Source organism: Falco rusticolus, chromosome 8 (genome assembly GCF_015220075.1).
Source record: "Falco rusticolus isolate bFalRus1 chromosome 8, bFalRus1.pri, whole genome shotgun sequence".
Lineage (NCBI taxonomy): Eukaryota > Metazoa > Chordata > Aves > Falconiformes > Falconidae > Falco > Falco rusticolus.
This window is the reverse complement of record NC_051194.1, coordinates 38,724,264-38,741,805: the sequence shown is the minus strand read 5'-3', so window position 1 is coordinate 38,741,805 and position 17,542 is coordinate 38,724,264. Positions and strand designations below refer to the sequence as shown.

General features: G+C 53.0%; 2 protein-coding genes across 2 annotated transcripts in view; one reads left to right on the top strand and one right to left on the bottom strand.

Moving 5' to 3' along the window:
• Positions 1 to 11,780, top strand: part of IGFBP5 (insulin like growth factor binding protein 5) — a 23,598-nt gene extending 11,818 nt beyond the window's left edge. Inside the window, exons 2-4 of the mRNA XM_037397983.1 lie at positions 6,518 to 6,744; positions 6,912 to 7,031; positions 7,449 to 11,780. Coding sequence (XP_037253880.1) covers positions 6,518 to 6,744; positions 6,912 to 7,031; positions 7,449 to 7,580 — 479 coding nt within the window. The 3' untranslated portion in view covers positions 7,581 to 11,780. The remainder of the gene's footprint in view (positions 1 to 6,517; positions 6,745 to 6,911; positions 7,032 to 7,448) is intronic.
• Positions 11,468 to 17,542, bottom strand: part of IGFBP2 (insulin like growth factor binding protein 2) — a 67,656-nt gene continuing 61,581 nt past the window's right edge. The window contains exon 4 of the mRNA XM_037397982.1: positions 11,468 to 17,542. Within this exon, the coding sequence (XP_037253879.1) occupies positions 17,375 to 17,542 (168 nt within the window). The 3' untranslated portion in view covers positions 11,468 to 17,374.

The window sequence follows — 17,542 nt, the reverse complement described above, 5'->3', positions numbered from 1 at the left end:
GACTTGGACTTGGAGTTTAGCCAGCCAGCGAAGCCCTAACACCTCTGTGTTAGTGGACGGGCATTAGTTGACAAGATCTGTCATAAATGCCTGTTGTACATTGCTAAGACTTGGGGAAGGTAGGGTGGCAGTCCAAGGAGGGCTGCTCTTTTTCTGTCCTTTTTAGTGTGTGGTGTCTCCTCCCAGTCTCTCATCACCTGTGAGCATCACCAGTGTGCTCCCTTGACAGTTCCCACCAGACTGGCCATGCCGGCCTGCTGCCAAGTCCCCACCAAAGCACAAAAGTTCATCAAAAGTCCAAGGCACATTGCAGCTGGCTCTCCAGCAGTCAACGCCCTGGTCTAGCAGAGGGACCGGCTGGAGCCTGCATCCCCAGCCCTGGCTGCTCCTCCTCCAGTGGATGCCAGACAGCCTCAGGCTGGATGGCCGCCTGGATCTGATGCCTGACTTCACCGGGGCGGTGGTCCGGAGCAGTGACCCCAACCCCAGGCATAACGCCTGAGCTGGCTCCACTGCCCACCCCTGCGGGGCTGCACGCAGGGCTGGGAGTCATTTGCCACCATGCTGCTGGGGTTGTGCCTGTGATGGGAACCTTAATGAGCTGGTCTTCATTAGGGCAGTGAAAGCTCCCTTCTGTATGGGCTAATCCAGGCAGCCCCCAGAGATCTCAGGAATGCTTTTGCTCAGTTGCACTTTCCAGCTGCCAAAGGGTGCGAGATGAGATGACCCTTCTTGCTCTGCATCCCTTCCCCATCTGCATTATCCCTTCCCTGCCTGCATTTCAAGACTGCATACACAGTGGCTGTTCCTGTGTGCTGATCAGGAGGGAGGGATTTTTATTTTCCTGTCATCGTCAAAGGTGCAAGTCCAGGCTGGAGAGGAACTTGTCTGCTCATTCCAGGAGGTTTCAGCATAGATCAGGCATGTCACCTCCTTTGGAGTGGGGACAAGTGGGGAGGGCAGCTGGGGGAAAGGCACAATGGGGGATTTTACCAGCCAGGGACCCGAGCATAGACTTCCTGTATAAGACCCCATCTGAAGGAAAATAGGTACAACTCTAACATGATTTGGAAGTGCAAAAGTTGTATTCAGGGCCAGCACCGATGTTTATCCTCTCCTAGCCACAGAGAGCCCAGGGAAGCTGCTTTACATTTTCCAGCAAGAACCAGTACTGTAAAGGAGTGGGAGGAAGGAGAAATGGGAGGATCACATCCCTCCAGCCGGTACAGGGAAGGAGACAAACATTGATTTCAGCAATCATTGCCTTTGCCTGCATGTGAGTGTAAAGTCCAGCATGAAGATGTAAGCAGCCAGCGTGGGGCTGGGCAGATAATGGAGCTGCCGTAGATAGGGAGTCTGCAGCTGTTTGTGCTGGGTAGCTCTTTTTATGGGTAAAGCTTGGAAGGAGTGTCCGGATCTGGCTCTGATTAGCACTTCTGGGTCCCGATTGATGGGAACTGCAGAAAAAATCCCTCCCCAACCTCTCCCGTAATTTTTTTCCCTTTTCTCCATGACCAGCACCAGCTGCCTAGGTATCTTATCCCAAAATGTGCCTCCCCAAAAAAAGAAAGCCAAAGTGTCAGAAATCAGGCAGCAAGATTTGGAAAATACCATCTTGTAAGCAGTGATGGGACAGAAACTGGGGTACTCCAAAGATAGCTGCCACCGGGGCCCAAAATCACAGGGAGCCCACTGGAAAAGCAGGGTGGAGGGGGTCACTCCTGAAGTCCTGCAGCTGAAGATATTCCCTTCATGGGCATACTGGGAGGTGGTACTTCATTCTGGGGGTAGATCCTCCTCCAGTGGAGAGCACAGACATTGTGCACTGTTGCAGCACACTGTTCAGTGGGAGACGCTGCTGTGGAACCAGCGATGTTTCAGCCCTGGGTAATACAAGCCTTAATTTCCATCTTGTAATGAGCACCTCTGAAGAGAGATGGCCAAGTTTGGGGCCAGAGGAAGGACTGGGCAACTTCTCAAGGTCTCTACCAGTGACAGTTGCTGTTGTTCCTGTGCTAGAGGTTTAAATGAGATTCCCGTTAAATCTTCCTCCAACACCTTCCTGCTTAAGTGGTGTATTATGTTAATGCTCATGCTGTAAATAGTAATCATGATAATCAAGAGGGCTGTTTAGCAAGGTTCTGCTGTGGTTGTGCTTTTCCTTCTTAGATGCACGTGGCTTTTTTGGGAGTTTTTGGATGGAACAGCAAGTCCTCTAGCAGTGGGCTGTGGATACAATGAGCACGGATCATTAGCAGCAGCAGTCAATAGATACTTTTCCTACCTTTCTGCCAGAAACTGATGAAAATATGTTACAAAAATTCAAGCCTCCTAGCTATTTGGAAAAAGCTTCCTGCTCTGCTCTCTAATGTCAGCAGGCAGGGAGGTGGTGTTCCCACACGCCCTGCACCCACATGTGAACACACACACACACACACCCTGTGGGGACTTCACACGTGTCCAAAACATCTGAAGCACAGAAGAACCCAGCTGGGTTTTGGCCCAGGTGCAGGAAGGTGCATGGGCTGCTCTGGGTGGTATCTGTTGAGGATGGCAGCAGGCAGCCAGACAGGAGCAATTTGCAGCTTCCCAAAAACTGCCTGGTATTTTGGTACTCCAAGTCCCTTCTGTAGGGGCAGGGTGAAAGGGTTGGAAATGGCTTCTACTAGGGAGCTCCCTGTGGCCAGCCCACAGCAGGGAGAGGGCTCTGTGCCCTCAGCCCCAGGGCAAAGGATAGCCTATGCTCTGCTGTGGGTATTTTTTGCCTCCCAGGGCTCATGGAAGCTGCGTGGATTAGGACATAAACAGCGCAGTCCTTCTGGCCTGACCTGTGTCAGGAACATCTCCAGATGCTTGCTCATCTTTCCCTGGGTCTTCCATGGGCACCACAGCGTCAGACCAGACACAAAGCCATGGAGTGGCTCTGAGTTGAGTTCAGTCTCCTGCTTTGGCTGTAGGGTCAACATCCCCTTGAGGCAGCTACACCCAGGCTGCATCTCCAGGCTAGCCAGGCATCCTCAGCTTGGCCAGCATTGTCATTCTTCTGCATGGTCAGTAAGCCTGGGATCTCCTTTTGGAGGTCACCTCCTACTGAGGAGCGGGGAGAAGGGATAGAGATCTGAGAGCCACCCACCTCCTGCTTCCCACTGTTCCCCAGCTGCAGAGATGGTGAGCAGGGCCTTCCTGCCTATGCCTTGTGCCTGCAGCTGAAACACTGAGGTGTAGCACGCTCTGCCTCTGCAAACAGCCGCCTGCCTGAAACCCAGTCGCCGGGTTGGCAAGGCAGATGGAAGTGTGCGGGAAGGGGCCGTGCAGCAGGCCAGATCCTGACAGCAAGGGAGGAGGAACTCCAGCCTTCTTCCTGAGTCTCAGACAGGCATAATTAGGGCTCATTCAGGAAAACTGGGCATTGCTTCTGCCAGCGTCTCCTTGGGAGCAGAGGCACAGCGGTGCCAGTGCTGTCTGCCACAAGCCAGCCCAGGGTGTCAGACGGAGGTTAATGAATGAGGTGGTGGGTGAGGATGGGCAGGCGGGTGCAGGGGCTCTGGGGATGCTGATGTGGGTGTCTGGTCCCAGCTGCAGTGAGCAGCTGCAGGTTGACGTGGATGAGCCAGCCAGGAGGTGAAGGGGCTTGGGGGGGGGGACTGCACGGGTGCTGCCAGCCCCAGCTCTGCCTTTCCCTCTCCTGTTGGCACTGGGAAGGTCTCTTACCACCTGCCCAGAGCTTGTCAGGAGTTTGTGTGTCAGAGACCTCTGCCCTTCAGTTTGTCAAAACTAGCTTGTTAATATCAAATTAGGGAACATAGTTAGGTGCATGAGCAGGGACTGCTTCAGCCTTGTTGCTGAAGGAAATTGGGCTGTAAAAAAATTCAGAACGTGGAAGAAAGGGATCTCTCCAATGCATCCACAGGGTTCTCACTGGGAAATAAACCCCCAAACTAAACACCACTGCTGAGCAGCAGATGGAGAAGTCCCACCACAGCCATCCCTTGTTGTATTGCTACTTGAGGGGTGGCCCATGTGTGCCAGGGAGGGTGAAGGGTGTCAGTTCCAGGTACTTTTTTAGCCCTGCAGGAAGCATTGAACTTGGACTGGGAGCTAGGCAGCTTTTGGTGCATGCCAGCCCTCAGCTCCCTCTGCAGAGCACCGGGCTCCTGTGGCTCCCATCTTCCCTGCTGAAAGGGCTCCACGTTAGTCCCCAGCTCGCTTTGGCTTGCTGGCAGCTTGCAGGAAGCTGCTGACCATACGAGCAGGATGAGCTGCTGCAAACACCCATTGCAGTGTGAGAACTGGGAACTGGACACCCTGTGCTGTTTTTTCTGACTGAGTCCTCACTGCCTTGTCCCATTTGTTTGTTATTTTAGATTTACCCAGGTAGTTGTGCCTCTCTTATTTGTTATTGCAGAGGTAATGAGCTGTGCCCCTCTTGTGTTATTGCAGGGTTGCCTGCACCAGTGTGAATCCTCCCCTGCCCTTAATCACCATAGGGCAGCCCAGGGAGATGCCCTGGCAGTGGGTGCTGGAGGTGATTCCTGGAACAGATGACAGTGTGTTTCATTGCTGTGGAAGGGCTTAGTCACAGCGGATTCGTCCTGTCTCCTGTCAGACCTTAGATTGCTGCAACATTTTGTGGCAAAGGATGCTCTTCTACTACACCTTGTACAGTGTCATTTAGTGGGGGACAAGATCATTCCCAATTTAATTAGTCTTTTCCCTATTCCTTGTCCATCATCCCCGTATAATAGAGGACCCCCCAACCTGTGGGGGCCTTTGAGTCCTGCAGCAAGAAACAGAACCCAAGCATGGGGCAAAACGGCAAGAGGATGCTGTCCTAGGGAGAAGTGTGAGCCCTGAGGATGGTGCATGGGGTCACTTATGTTGCCATGGGCAGTTAGGAGGCCGCTGAGTCTGGGATGCTGATCCAGTGCTGTTCTTTCGGAAAGAGAAAAAAAAGGGGCTGCTTTAATAAATAAGTGGCTATGGAAAACTCTTCAGTTTTGCTGGGAGAAGGCAGATTCACTTTGGCAAGGAGGATGAAGAGACCAGTAGCCATGGCAGGTTTGTGGGCCCAGTGACCAACTTGTTCCCTGGGCCACCTCCAAGACCTCTGGCTGGGCTGTGTGTGACTGACTGGTGCTGCCTTCTGCTGCTGAGAAGTGCATCTGTCACCCCTTGCTGGGTGTCCCCCAGGCACCCCTGGGCAGCCCAGTGGGGCAGAGGCTCCCTCCTCCCCCCTGGGGCTGCACCTGGGCTCCAGGGAGCTGCTGGCCTGCAGGGTGACTCCTGTTGCCTTGTTGGGGGCAGGTTATCCACTCTTATTTTCATGCTGAGCTTTTTAATTTTGTCCCAGCAGTGATGTTGCAAGGAGGGGTAAAACTGGTGTCCTGCTGTCTTCACTATAGGGCTGCAGGAGGGGATGAGCCAGGTTCACCGGCATCGAAGTCATGGGAGACACCATGCAGGGAGGGATTTCAGCTGGTCTGACGCTTTTCCTTCCCCTGCTCATCCATCAGCCTCAGCACAAAGCTGGTATCGGCACAGGGCTGCTGGGAACCAGGGGCTGGGAGACTGAGGGCCTCAGAAGCTTTAAACTCTATTCAAATTTAGTCCAGAAATAACCCTTTTTCACTCTGGTGGCTGTACTAAATGTCACAAGTCATCTAAGTTTAGATTGTCACCAGATTGCTCCTATATATAACTGCACAGGGCTCCTGACTGCATCCTGCTGGCACAGGTCATGCTGGGGCGATCTGGGGGGTCTATGGGAAGGCAACTGCTGTGGACAGAACCTAAACATGCTCTCTTTTGCCATTGGTACCATCGGTTGCAGCTACAGTCAGGAGCACCACTTGGCAGTGTTACCCTGGGCTTTGCTGGCTGCTTGGTGCGTGCCAGTGGATGGGGGCTGGTTCAGTCCCATGAGCTTGGGGCTGCAAGCTGAGGACCCTGGAGATCCCAGCACTTGTCAGCCACGTCTTTGGCATTGCTGCTGAAGTGTCTGCCCAGCTGCATGATGGCTTTGCTATGTGATTGACCTTAACTCTGGAGTTGTCTCATCTTTGAGCATCCCTGGCTTTTATTCTTGCAACTGCAAGGCAGGTTAGGGTGTGAATTTGTCACTTAATCCTCTCACCATGGCTAAAGAGGGGCTTCTCTGCCACATTTTGTGTGTCATCTGGTCCTTTCTGGGTATGGGATAACCCTCCTACCAGGCTTTTTCCACTGACACACTGCATTGATGATGGCTTTGTATGTAGGAGTCCATGCTAGACCCCCAACTCCTCTGTACACCTTCCTATCCTGAGCTTGAGGGTCACACAAAATCCATGTCAAGTCCCACACAGTGGGATAAAGCCAGAGCTGTAGCAGCAGCTGGGAAAGGGATTTCTTTGGTCATTTGTTCCCATCCTGTCTGTTGCAAAGATGTCTTCTGGGGTCAGGCAGGAGGCTTTCTACGCAAAAGCAAGCCCCAGTCAGCTCATGGAGACCTGATGGTTTGGTACCCCTTGTCTTCCAGAACGGGAGTCCCGAGAGCATGAGGAGCCAACCACGTCAGAAATGACAGAGGAAACCTACCCACCCAAGGCCTACCGGCCCAAGCATGGGCGCCTCTCCGAGCTCAAAGCTGAGGCCCTGAAGAAGGACCGCCGGAAGAAGCTGACCCTGGCCAAGTTTGTGGGCATGGCCGAGAACACAGCACACCCCCGCGTCGTCATCCCTGAGCTCCGGCAAGAGTTTGAGCTCGTGGGTGCCTTCACCTTCCCTCTGTGGGGCTCCCATGGGCAGGGGGCTGTGGGAGGGCTTTGGCCCCCTAGGGAGCGGGTGCTGGTGGAGAAGGAGCAGGAGACCTGGGGGCATTTGCAGCTGTGAGGTGCTCCCCTTCTCACACTCCATCTTCTCCCTGCTTGCAGGGCCCCTGCCGCAGGCACATGGAGGCATCTCTGCAGGAGCTCAAGAGCAGCCAGCGGATGGTCCCCCGTGCTGTCCACCTCCCCAACTGCGACCGAAAGGGGTTCTACAAGAGGAAGCAGGTAAGAGCCCTGTGGAGGGATGCTCCCCACCCAGGGAGGCTTTTCTCTGCCACTGCCCTGGATGGGAAGGATGGAGATTTTTCCTCTGATGAGCTGGTGGGTAGGTTGCTGTGAGCATCTCCAGGCACATGCGGTGGTGGGTGGCCTTGCTGATGGGTTCAAGTGCCATCCCTCCTGAAGTGAGCATCTTCCTGAGAGGAGCTGGTGAGGGAGGAAAAGTCAGAGAACCCGAGGCTGGGGTACCAGCGGGGATGGAGATGTGCTGAAAGCAGAGACCAGGAGCTAAGTCCTACCCAGGGAATTGCATTGCTGGGGTGAAAGGGGCAAAGTGCATGGCTGATCCTGATCCCCAGTGTGAGGGAGCCGCACGGCGTCTGGTGGCCAGCTCTTGATATCTGCCCTTGCATGTCTCCCCAGTGCAAGCCCTCCCGAGGCCGGAAGCGTGGGTTGTGTTGGTGTGTGGACAAATACGGCATGAAGCTGCCAGGGACTGACTACCTGAGTGGAGACCTGCAGTGCCATGCATTCGACAGCAGCAACGTGGAGTGAAATTGCATCCCCTCCCTCCACCCCATCACTACCTACCCAGGCTCCCTTTCACCCTCCCCTCTGCACCTCCCTGTGCCCCGGGACTCCGATTCCTTTCATCTCATGTAAGAAGAAAGAAAGAAAGGAAAAGAAAAAAGAGAAAGGAAGGAAAAGGGAAAAAAGAGAAAGGGAAAGAAAGGAGTAAAGAAAGGAAAAGAAAAGAAGAGAAAAGAAAAGAACACAAAAAGAAAAGAAAAAGAAAGAAAAAAACAAACCCTGAAGAAACTGAGGACTCGGAATCTACAGCAGCCTCATGACAACAAGGACTCAGCAAGGAAAGGACAGAGCCAGAATAAACCAGCTGCAGCCGCTCCACCATCCTGCGCCTCTCCCCAACACTGCCCACGCCCCCCTGCCACAAGCAGAGGCCACCCCAATGTAGGAAGCTCTCCAAGTTGGTGATTTTCCAGTACGGGTTTTGGGCAGGTTAATTTTTTTTTTTTTTGGGGGGGGGGGGGGGGGGGGGGGGTGGTTAGCTAGTTGTTTTCTAAAGGGTCTTGAGATAAAACCTTGCAGCCACCACTGTTCCCCCTCCTCACTGTGGTGCCCTGGAGTCTTCTCCCCACATCACTGGCACTCACTCAAGTCAATTTGATTTCCATCTCAAACAACCACCCCAGATTCAGGCAGACTTTGACATGTCAGGAGGAGGTGTGGGACTGCTGGCCTCATGTCTGGAGATGAGATAGGCAGGGAAACACAGCTCCTGCAACAGCATGAATACCCCCAAAAAATATCCATGGACTTCAAAAGGAAATCATCCTAAAAGGAAAGATGTCTTTCTCCATCTGGTTCCTCTTGAATGGAAGGTCATAAATCTTTTTGGACAAGCACAACTTTGACCGTTATCCGTCCAGGTGTGGAAGCATTTGTCACCTGTGTGCACATGTGCAAGCATGTGTGTGCACGGATGTGGCTTTTTCTCCTTGCAAAACTTTGCTTCAACACCTGCAGTCTGGAAGGCTTAAGTGTAATCAGGGGGAGAGATACTGCCCCTTCCCAAAAAATAATAATAACCTGCTGGACTAACAGGAGCAGGGTTATGGAGGAGCATCGGTGCCTGCAGGATCAGGGCCCAGCCAATGCCAAGGGCTGCATCTGAGCCAACTCTACAGATATTCCATCAGCATCCAGACTGAAGCATCCCTACGTGAGGACAGGGGGATCGGGGCCAAAACTCTTCCCACCCTTCAGCACCACAAGGAAGACCAACTATGGAGATTTTTTGTTCGTTTTTTTTCTTTCACAGCCAAAAAGTGGTTTGCTCCAGGGAAAAAAAAAGAAAAACCACCAAAAAACCAAACAAAGAAACCTACACTTTGCTTTATCTTGGATTTTTGTTAAGGCTGGTTTATAGCCTTCCCTGTGGGTAGAAAAATGCCTGTCTCCATTCTTTTGCATTGAGGATACTACTCATATTGCCACGGCTGATTCCCACCACCTTGCAGCAAAATCCTGTGATGGGCCTTCACCTTTAACCTGGGACCCAGCTCCTTGTTGATTGACAGCAGCCACTGCACCATGGAGACCCACTGCATCAGGCATGCTGGAACAGACCTCAGCTGCCTTCCCGACTTATTTTGTTGTTTTAAATTTTTACATTCAATTTTGGGACTGTTGCCTCTTGCTTCCTCATGACAAGGGTCTCCGCGATGTTGGCACTGGGAGGAGGAGATCCTGCAACAAAGGGAAGGAAGGAAAGCGAGCTGTGGGGTCTGAGTGCTGTGGTCCCAGTGGGCAAACATGCACCCACCAGGGACCGCAGCCCACTTCCATGGCTGGAGCTGGCAGCTGGTGCTGGCCAAAGGACACAGCTGATCTCCGGGGGAAGGTTTCTGCACCCCCAAAGCCCTGTTGAGCATCCCGGACTTGGACAGAGAGGAAAGGGGGTCCACAGCACCACCAGGTCCCTGCCAGCGAGATGAGACAAGGGGAATTCGATGCCAAGGGGGTCTGGCGGAGGCTCCTTTTCATCACTGATTGGGCACCCTCATAGCCTCCCACCGGGACACTTACCCTGATCGAGGGCAGGACTGGACACCCTGCCATTATTTCCCTCGGAGTTAGGGTGGGGGAAAGTTTTGCCAATGGACTTCCACAGAGACCCAGTGGAGCATGTTTGGAACTGGGGACAAGGCTTCTTTCCTTACTGAAAAGAACAGAGGGTGCCACCAAATGCAGATCTGCCCCACAAAAAAAAAAAATGCTGGAGCAGGGTGACCCCCATGTTGCTGAAGGGGAGCATGGTGTGTGCTGGGGCCAAGGGAGGGACCCCTCTGGGCTTTGCAGGGCTGATGGGGCAGGGTCAGTTTGACCAGGGTGGTGGGTTAATGGTGTGGTGAAGGTGAAGAATGGGGTGCAGAGGCAGGAGGAGAGGCGCTCATGCTAACCCCAGGGGCCACTGGTCGCCATTGTCGACACTGTTCCCGTCTCCGCCACTTGCCAATCCCTGTGCAAAACCTCCTGTTATAGGCCAGTACCACCTTCCCCAAGACCCTTCCCTTCTTCTCTCTTCCTATTTCTTGCTTTTTTGTTTGTTGTTTATTTTGTTGTTTAACTTCCCAAAACTTGAAAGCCTTTGGCTGCAGGGAAAAGAGACATGCTACCAGGGCAGGATGGGAGTGGGCAGAGGGACAGCAGCTCCCCATGGACCTTGCCTTTCGGGGCTGATGCTTTTGCACGGTGAGGGTCTGCTCACAGGGCCCAGTGATGGTTTCATGACATGGCCACCATGATGATACTGGGAGGGGGACACAGGGGGCATCCCCAACCTTTCCCTACAAAGCGAGTTTCAGCCATGGCCCTGGGAGACCAGAGCACCAAAATTCATCCCACACAGCCTCCCCTCCCCCTACGCATCCAGTGGTGGGGTGGCACTGCCTGTCCTGTCCCCACCAACCTGGGGGGAGGAGGATGCAAGGAGGGGGTTGCACCACCCTCACCCCACAGACCAGCTTGGCTCCCGGGATGGGGCACCGAGCAACCCCCTGGCTGCCCACTCCCTCACAGATCCCCGGCAGGACGAGGCTGTTTGCAGGCTGCACTAATATTTAGGACCGGGGTTAGAGCCTGAGTCAGGCTGGGGGTGAGAGCAGCTTCAGGAGGTGTTGGCCACCTCCTGGAGTGGCAGTGACGAGGTGCTCCCATTTTCAGCACCCAGCAGCACTTCTTTCCATTTAGGGTGGGAAAACCAAAAGGGGCAGATGTGGGAGCTGGGGAAGGTGGGGGGTTGAGGCACATGGGGCGATGCTGGTGATTCATGCATCAAGGGGAGGTGTGAGGCCTGGGGGTCTCTGGCCACAGTACTTGCATCAAAGCTGTGTCAGTATCCAGGATGCAAGCTGGGAAGGAGAGGACAAGGATGGCGCAGGGGTCAGGACAGCCCTTCCGCCACATCTCCCTGGGGAGTGGCACTCAGCAGCTGGGCTACCCCTTGTCTGTACTGCAGTGGACTTTGAAAACCACTAGTACAAGAGCATTTTGCACTATTTCTCTGCTCTCTCCCCCTTCTCTTTTTCTCCCCCTTCCCCATGAAATCTCTTTTTTGCTGTTGGAGTTTTTGTTGTTGATGATGATTTATTTTTTTCCCGAACGGAGCATTGTATATTTAACGACTGACAGTTCACCTTGCTTCCAGACTGCTATCCTGGCCCTGGCTAGGAGCCCTGCCGACTGTGCCCCCCTCCCCAGCCCCGCCAGCCCCCCGCCACTGCCACTGGGACAGACATCACCATGCACGTTACCCACCATTGTAACACAGTTGATAAAACACACCAGATTCCGAGTTTCCTGCCTGGTTTTTATCTTTAAGCAATACTCACTACACATTTTACGGTAGCTTTTTATAGCTTTACATACATACGGTAGCTCTGTTGTTTCATTTTGTTTTGTTTTTATTGTTTTGGGTTTTTTTTTCAGTAAACAAGAAATACTCATAATCTTACTGGTGGGGAAAAAAAACAAAACAGTTTGTGAAAAACTGACAATGGAAGAAGAGCTTAATGCTCTGTTTAGCATTTTGTACTTAAAAAAAATCTCACATTTTATTAAAAAGTGAAGATTGCTGTATACTATTTATTCAACTTATAATTTATGTTACTCTTTGATCTTTGTCTTTTCTCATGACAAAGCATTTATTTAATAAAGTTATGCATTCAGTTAGCTTGTGCCTGACCCTCATGGAGCATCTGTGTGCCAGGGCCTGCCAGTGAGCTGCTCCGGCCCCAAGCATCCTCTGGCCAGCTGCGCTGCACCCCTGGGGGGATCAGCCAGCTCCACAGGGGTGCTGAGGAAGGTACAGGGCATGGAGTAGCATGGTGGCAATGGTTTAGGAGAGATTTTGATACTGGAACAATCACTAGGTCAGTGGTAAAATTGCAGGTTTGAGTTTAGAGCATCCTTAAAGCAGAGCTGCCCTATTTTTTTTTGAAATTTCTTTGTGTGGATGTGCCAGTGGGGCCAAGCAAATGCATTCAGCCATCTTATAAGGGGAGAGGGCCTGGCAGCTAGTGATGCTAAGCTCCTAGACGATATCCCAAACTCAGCCCTACAGTTTGGAAACAGACGTGATATTTGAGCCTCAGACCTCTCCAGGCAGCTGGAAGATTTACCCCAGAGCGCAGGAGCATCCATGTGCCATCCCTGAGGCAGCCCAGACAGACAGTGGTCCTCAGACACCTCATGGCGGCCCTTCTCACTGCCCTGTGTCCTCCCCAGTGCCGGATCTGACACACACACACAGAGCCCACCCTCTGCCCACGCAGGCATCACCCTTCACCCTCGTGCTCACTCCTCACATCTCCCTCCTCCTGTGTGCCCCATCCCTGCCATTCGCGTGGCTGCCAGCATCACTTCATGTTCCCAGAGTAGGGTGTGGGGAAATTGTTCCCTTTGGCCCCCAGTAGGGACTCATGGGTTGCCAAGGGTTTGCTAACATGTATCCCCCAGCCTATTTGCACCACCCAGGGCTGGCACAGCCACCCGGTGCCTGCTGCTCTTCTCACCCCATTAGCACAACTGGGGCCAAACCTGCTGCCCCAAGTTAGCAAGGTAGTGGAGGTCTGCACCACACTGCCCTGCCATGCCACCCCGCAAGGCTGGGCCCACTCCTCCTGGGCACAGCCCCACCCCAGCCCAGCCCCCAGGTGCTGGAGCCACTGGGGTCCGCAGGTGGCACCAGGCGGCATGCCGATCCTGCCCATGCTGCGCGCCCTGCCTGTGGTGTGCACCCTGCCTGCACAGCTGGGCAGGGAGGCATTGCTGCTGCTTTCAGCCACACAGTCACTGAAAATGGGCTTTCCACCCAAAATGTTAGTGCTCTCCCTCCCTGCCCCCAGCTGATGGGCTAATAAATCATACCCTTACCCACAAGCTATGGCTACATACACGTATGTAGATAGCTACAGCTGTACATAAATAGAGTCATACAGTCTTACACTAATTATGGTCTTTATATTAAGTATTATTATTTGTATTATACTAGTGTATAATTTTTAAGCTATAGTAAAATTGTAGTTTGACAGTGTAGATAGTTTTGTGTGTGTACACCAGAGCTGCTGAGGTTTCAGCTATGACCCTACGTGCAGCTGGCCAGGTCCCAGTGCTTGATCACACCTGATTACCCAGAGCACAGGAGGCACAAAGCTGGCCCAGACAAAACACCAGAGCCAGGATCCAAGCAGTGACATACATGCAGTCTTTAAGGCTACACTGCAGCCCTGGGGAAACCTAACCAGGAGCTCTTTGCTCCTTTTGCCTTACTGCTGTCCCTCTGCCTCTCTGTAAGGTGCCTGGACAGCTGCAAGCTGCCTTTGCTGGGCTAAGGGCTCCTGTTCCCCTGCAGCCCTTGAACGATATGGTGGCCCCCAGGCATGGCTGGACTGGGCTCAGGCATTTCTGCCACCTTCAGCCCTCCCTGGGCAGCACCTGGCTTGGAGCACCCTTGTGCCCCACAGTGCTACTTGGCACCCCCGTCCCTCTCCTTGCATCTCCTGAGCTGCCTTCGGTTCTCCCCAGCGACACAAAACAGGATGGCATTAAATGTTAATTTTGTTCCTTCTCCCACGTTCTCCAGCCTTACCCACCCCCTCATCCCGCCTGCCCTCTCTCGCTCCCCTGCAGCCTCATGCACTCACCGCCTCCTGTCCCCACGCAACTTCCTGGTGCTCCCCACCACTGCCCAGCCCCTTGGCACACATCGGTCCCACTCAGAGTCCTGTCATGGGGTAGGAAAAAACAGACAGGGAACTGCCCGGTGGTTTTGCCTTCCTTTGAGGAGGTCAAAGGGAAACCACAGCCACCTGCATATGGGCTGGCAGGACCACATGGGGCCCTCTCCAGTGCTGCAACTTTAATTGAACAGCATGGGTTTGGGTGGGTTTTTTTTGTGTTGTTATGCTTTGCCTCCCCACGGTGCCCCAAGCCACGAGCTGTGCTGTCACGCTCCCTTTGGCCGCACCTCTCACCTTAGTAGAAAGTGCAGAACATTCAAGGGACGCGCTCCACGGCCCGTGTGCGGAGCAGCTCTGCCAATGCCAGGCCTCACACACAGCCCAGGCCTCCTGCACCTTCCAGCGGCCCGCTCTGGGGAAAGACTTCCATGGAAACACTAAAGTGGCTTTTCAGCCCGTTCAAAATTTGCTCTCCTTGCACAAGCAAAGGGGACAGTCCTTGGAAGGTCCTCCATGGAAATCCATGCATCATCCTGCTCAGCAGAGGAACTCTTTAATGGGGTACAGTGGAGACCAAACCATAGCGGGACACCTAAAGGAGCCCAGATAATTCATGGGGAACAGGCCCATCTACCAGCTGATAAACAGCATAGCTGGGTACAGCTGCCAACTCAAGCAGCCCCTGAAATACCAAGGTTGGGAAGCTGGAAAAAACAGAGCTCACTTGTCCTTGTAGCCTTTGCCCAAGCATCTGCCAAGGCCCTTCAGGTCCCTACGCTGGGTAGGAGGGACCTTCCTTTGCAAAGCTGCTCCCCTGCTCAAGGAGCAGGAAACCACCACTATCACACAGCCCCTCGGCAGCTCAGGAAGCTCCACAAGCATCATGTCAGACAGGGCATTCACAGTGCCACCTCTCCACCTAGCAAAGCGGGACACAAACACCCTTTTCTGACAAATTTAGCTGCCGTCAGGTGAGGAGATGGTCTCTGCACACATGCTGACCGGATGCTGACTTGAGGGCACAGCTGCGTTTTGCAGGCTCACAAGGTAGCACATCTGGAGCAGGAACACAGCAGGCCAGCAGACAAGCGACACCAGTTCCTCCCTGTTCACACAACTAGGACCAGTAACGATGAAAGGCCCAAGTTCCACTTCTGCTTATCATCCCAGCGTTCACAACACTCCCTGGACAAAAGCAGAACAAGCTCAAATTTGCATGTGATGCATCAGGCAATGAAATGTGTCCTATGAACAGAGGGGAGCAGGGAGGGGGAAGATGGCATTTTTCTGGCATCCCATTTAATTTATTCCAACTTTATGCAGCTGAGCTTTTCCAAAAGAGAAAAAGAAAAACACAAAAGAAAACTTCCTGATTCCTAAACAAACAAAACAAAGTACAAACTGCAGATGACAGCCAGCGTGTGCAAGGTTTACATGAAAAAGCAGAACACCCTCGGATGTTAACAGAAAACAGGCAGCATCACTTTTACAGTTACTTGGCTTTGCATGGAGGTATGTTTTCTCTCTCTTGTGTACTCTTGCTCCCTCTCATACACATTCACATGCATGCACTCCCACCCCTGACTTGCCAAAGCAGGTCCTTTCCCTGTCTCCTCCACTGCCACATCCAAACCCCTTCAAAGTCATGAGGGGCTGAATTTACAGAGACCACCTGTGCCCTTCACACTTGGGATCTGAAATGTGAGGCCAAGGCAGGGAAAAAAGCAATAAACCTCAGTGCTCTCCTTCCTCCAGAAGCCATTTGGCTTTTTGCTTTTCCTTCTCCAGATTCAAGTCCCCAGATGAGGAGGTATCAGCAGTGTGGACCCCAGCTGCGGTGTTTCTCCACTACCATTTGGTGTTTCTGGGTTGTGCCACCAGAGGCTAGTCCTGTCCCTGCAGGTCATGGTCAAGTAGCTCTGCTGCCTGGCCCCCACCATGCAGGCACAAGGTGTCCCCCGCCAGCACCCATACTCACCAAGGAACCCCTTTCCTCAGCCATATTCAACCTAACCATGTGGAGGCCCTAGGATCTGAAGGATGTTTGCTGCTTAGAAGGATTTGCCTGAAATTGGGAGATGCTTTATCTCCCTCCCCCACCCCACCTTGATTGCATTTAAGGGAAGCCTAAGACTTTTACTGTAAGGAGAGAATTTTTGCATTTACTCTGCAATTGGTATTCATATTAAAAAAAAAGGGGGGGTTGAAAAAAGGGAAGAAAATAATAAATTCTCCTTCCTTAGGCGACGGGGAAGTTATTTATTCTCAGCATCGGTGTGTTCTGTACAGAAAGAAATCAACAGGTGAAATAACAGCAGAGACACATCTCTCCTCAGAGTGGCATGTCCAGCTCAAAACCTCTCAGAGCACTTGGAATCACTTGGATTTCATCTATACAAATGTGTGTGTGGGCAGAGGGGTGCGTGTGTGTCAGGGTCTTTACAAAGCAAGATATATACTGTAATTTACTTTAAAAAAAAAAAACCAACAAAAAAAACCAAAAAACCAAACACCAAGAAGTGTGTGCTGAATAGCAGATGCTCACTCCAGTCCCAAGCAAAAATGGAGGGACAAGGGCAGCTGCTTGGGAGTGCAGGTTTTAGATGGGTTTTTTCCTATCTAGAAACAAAGAAAAAATGAATGAGAGGGAGAGAAAGAGAGACTCCCTGGCTTGTTATCCTAAATCTACACAGGCATCCTTCCACCCAGCCCCAGCAAGTTCACTTTAGCTCCCTCAGCATAAGCTGATCCTAAAGAAATACTGGGCAATAGCTCTTCAAATCCCCCAGAAAAACAAGCGCTTAGCTTCACCGTCACCCAAAGGCCCCATCCTCCTGGACCACTGGCTGAAGCCAGGTCCCTGTGGGGCTGGCTGTGCCCCAGCACCAGGAAGGGAAGCACCCAGGGGTATTTTGGGCAGGGGGGAAGCTACCTCATCTTTAGCCCTTTCCCTCACTGATGCCTCCTTGGGGGATGCATCCCAACCATGCTGCCATGTTCCAGCTGGGAAGCCAGGGGCTTTCCTCCTTCCCTCCCTCCCACACCGCATCCCATGCCAGGACCGAAGGCCAGGCTGGGGCACAGGGGACCGGCAGGACGCAAGAGGCAGGCGACACAGTATTTACAGTCTTTGGTCTTGGGGAAGGGAGGGAAAGAGAGGGAAAGGGTGGGGAAATTTCTTTGTTTTTTGTCCCACTCCCACCCATGGCAAGGGTTTTTTTCCCCCTGGGAGGTGTTGGGGAGCACAAGCGCTCTGTGCTGGAGGGTGTGGGAAGATGCCGCAAAGCAGCAGGGAGGGCAGGGCCGCGGGGCGAGGAGCAAAAAAGACCAGTTCTCTGGCTTACACTGGGTGAAAGACTATAAGAAAGCAGTCCCTTCTCCTTGCAACCCCCCCACCCACCCCCCACCGCCCTTCCCCTCCCAGTATCCCTCCCCTCCCCAGGAGCTGGGCAGCAGGGGAAGGAGGGCAGCACTCAGGACCCAACCCCAGTCTCTTCCAGAGCCTAAAGAGACACGCTGAAACCCATGTAAAATCCAGCACTGGGGCCACGGCAAGCTGCCTCCAATGAGCAGGATAGCGTCTCTCTACTGGCTCCGCAGGGCATGTGCTCCCCGGTCCTCCTGCTCGTGGGCTGTATAGAAGAGGTGGCACTCAGGGTCCCCACGGATGGTGGGTGCACCCTGAATCACCTTCCCGTGGATGGGGTCCACGCACCAACACTCGCCACGCTGCCCGTTCACCGACATCTTGCA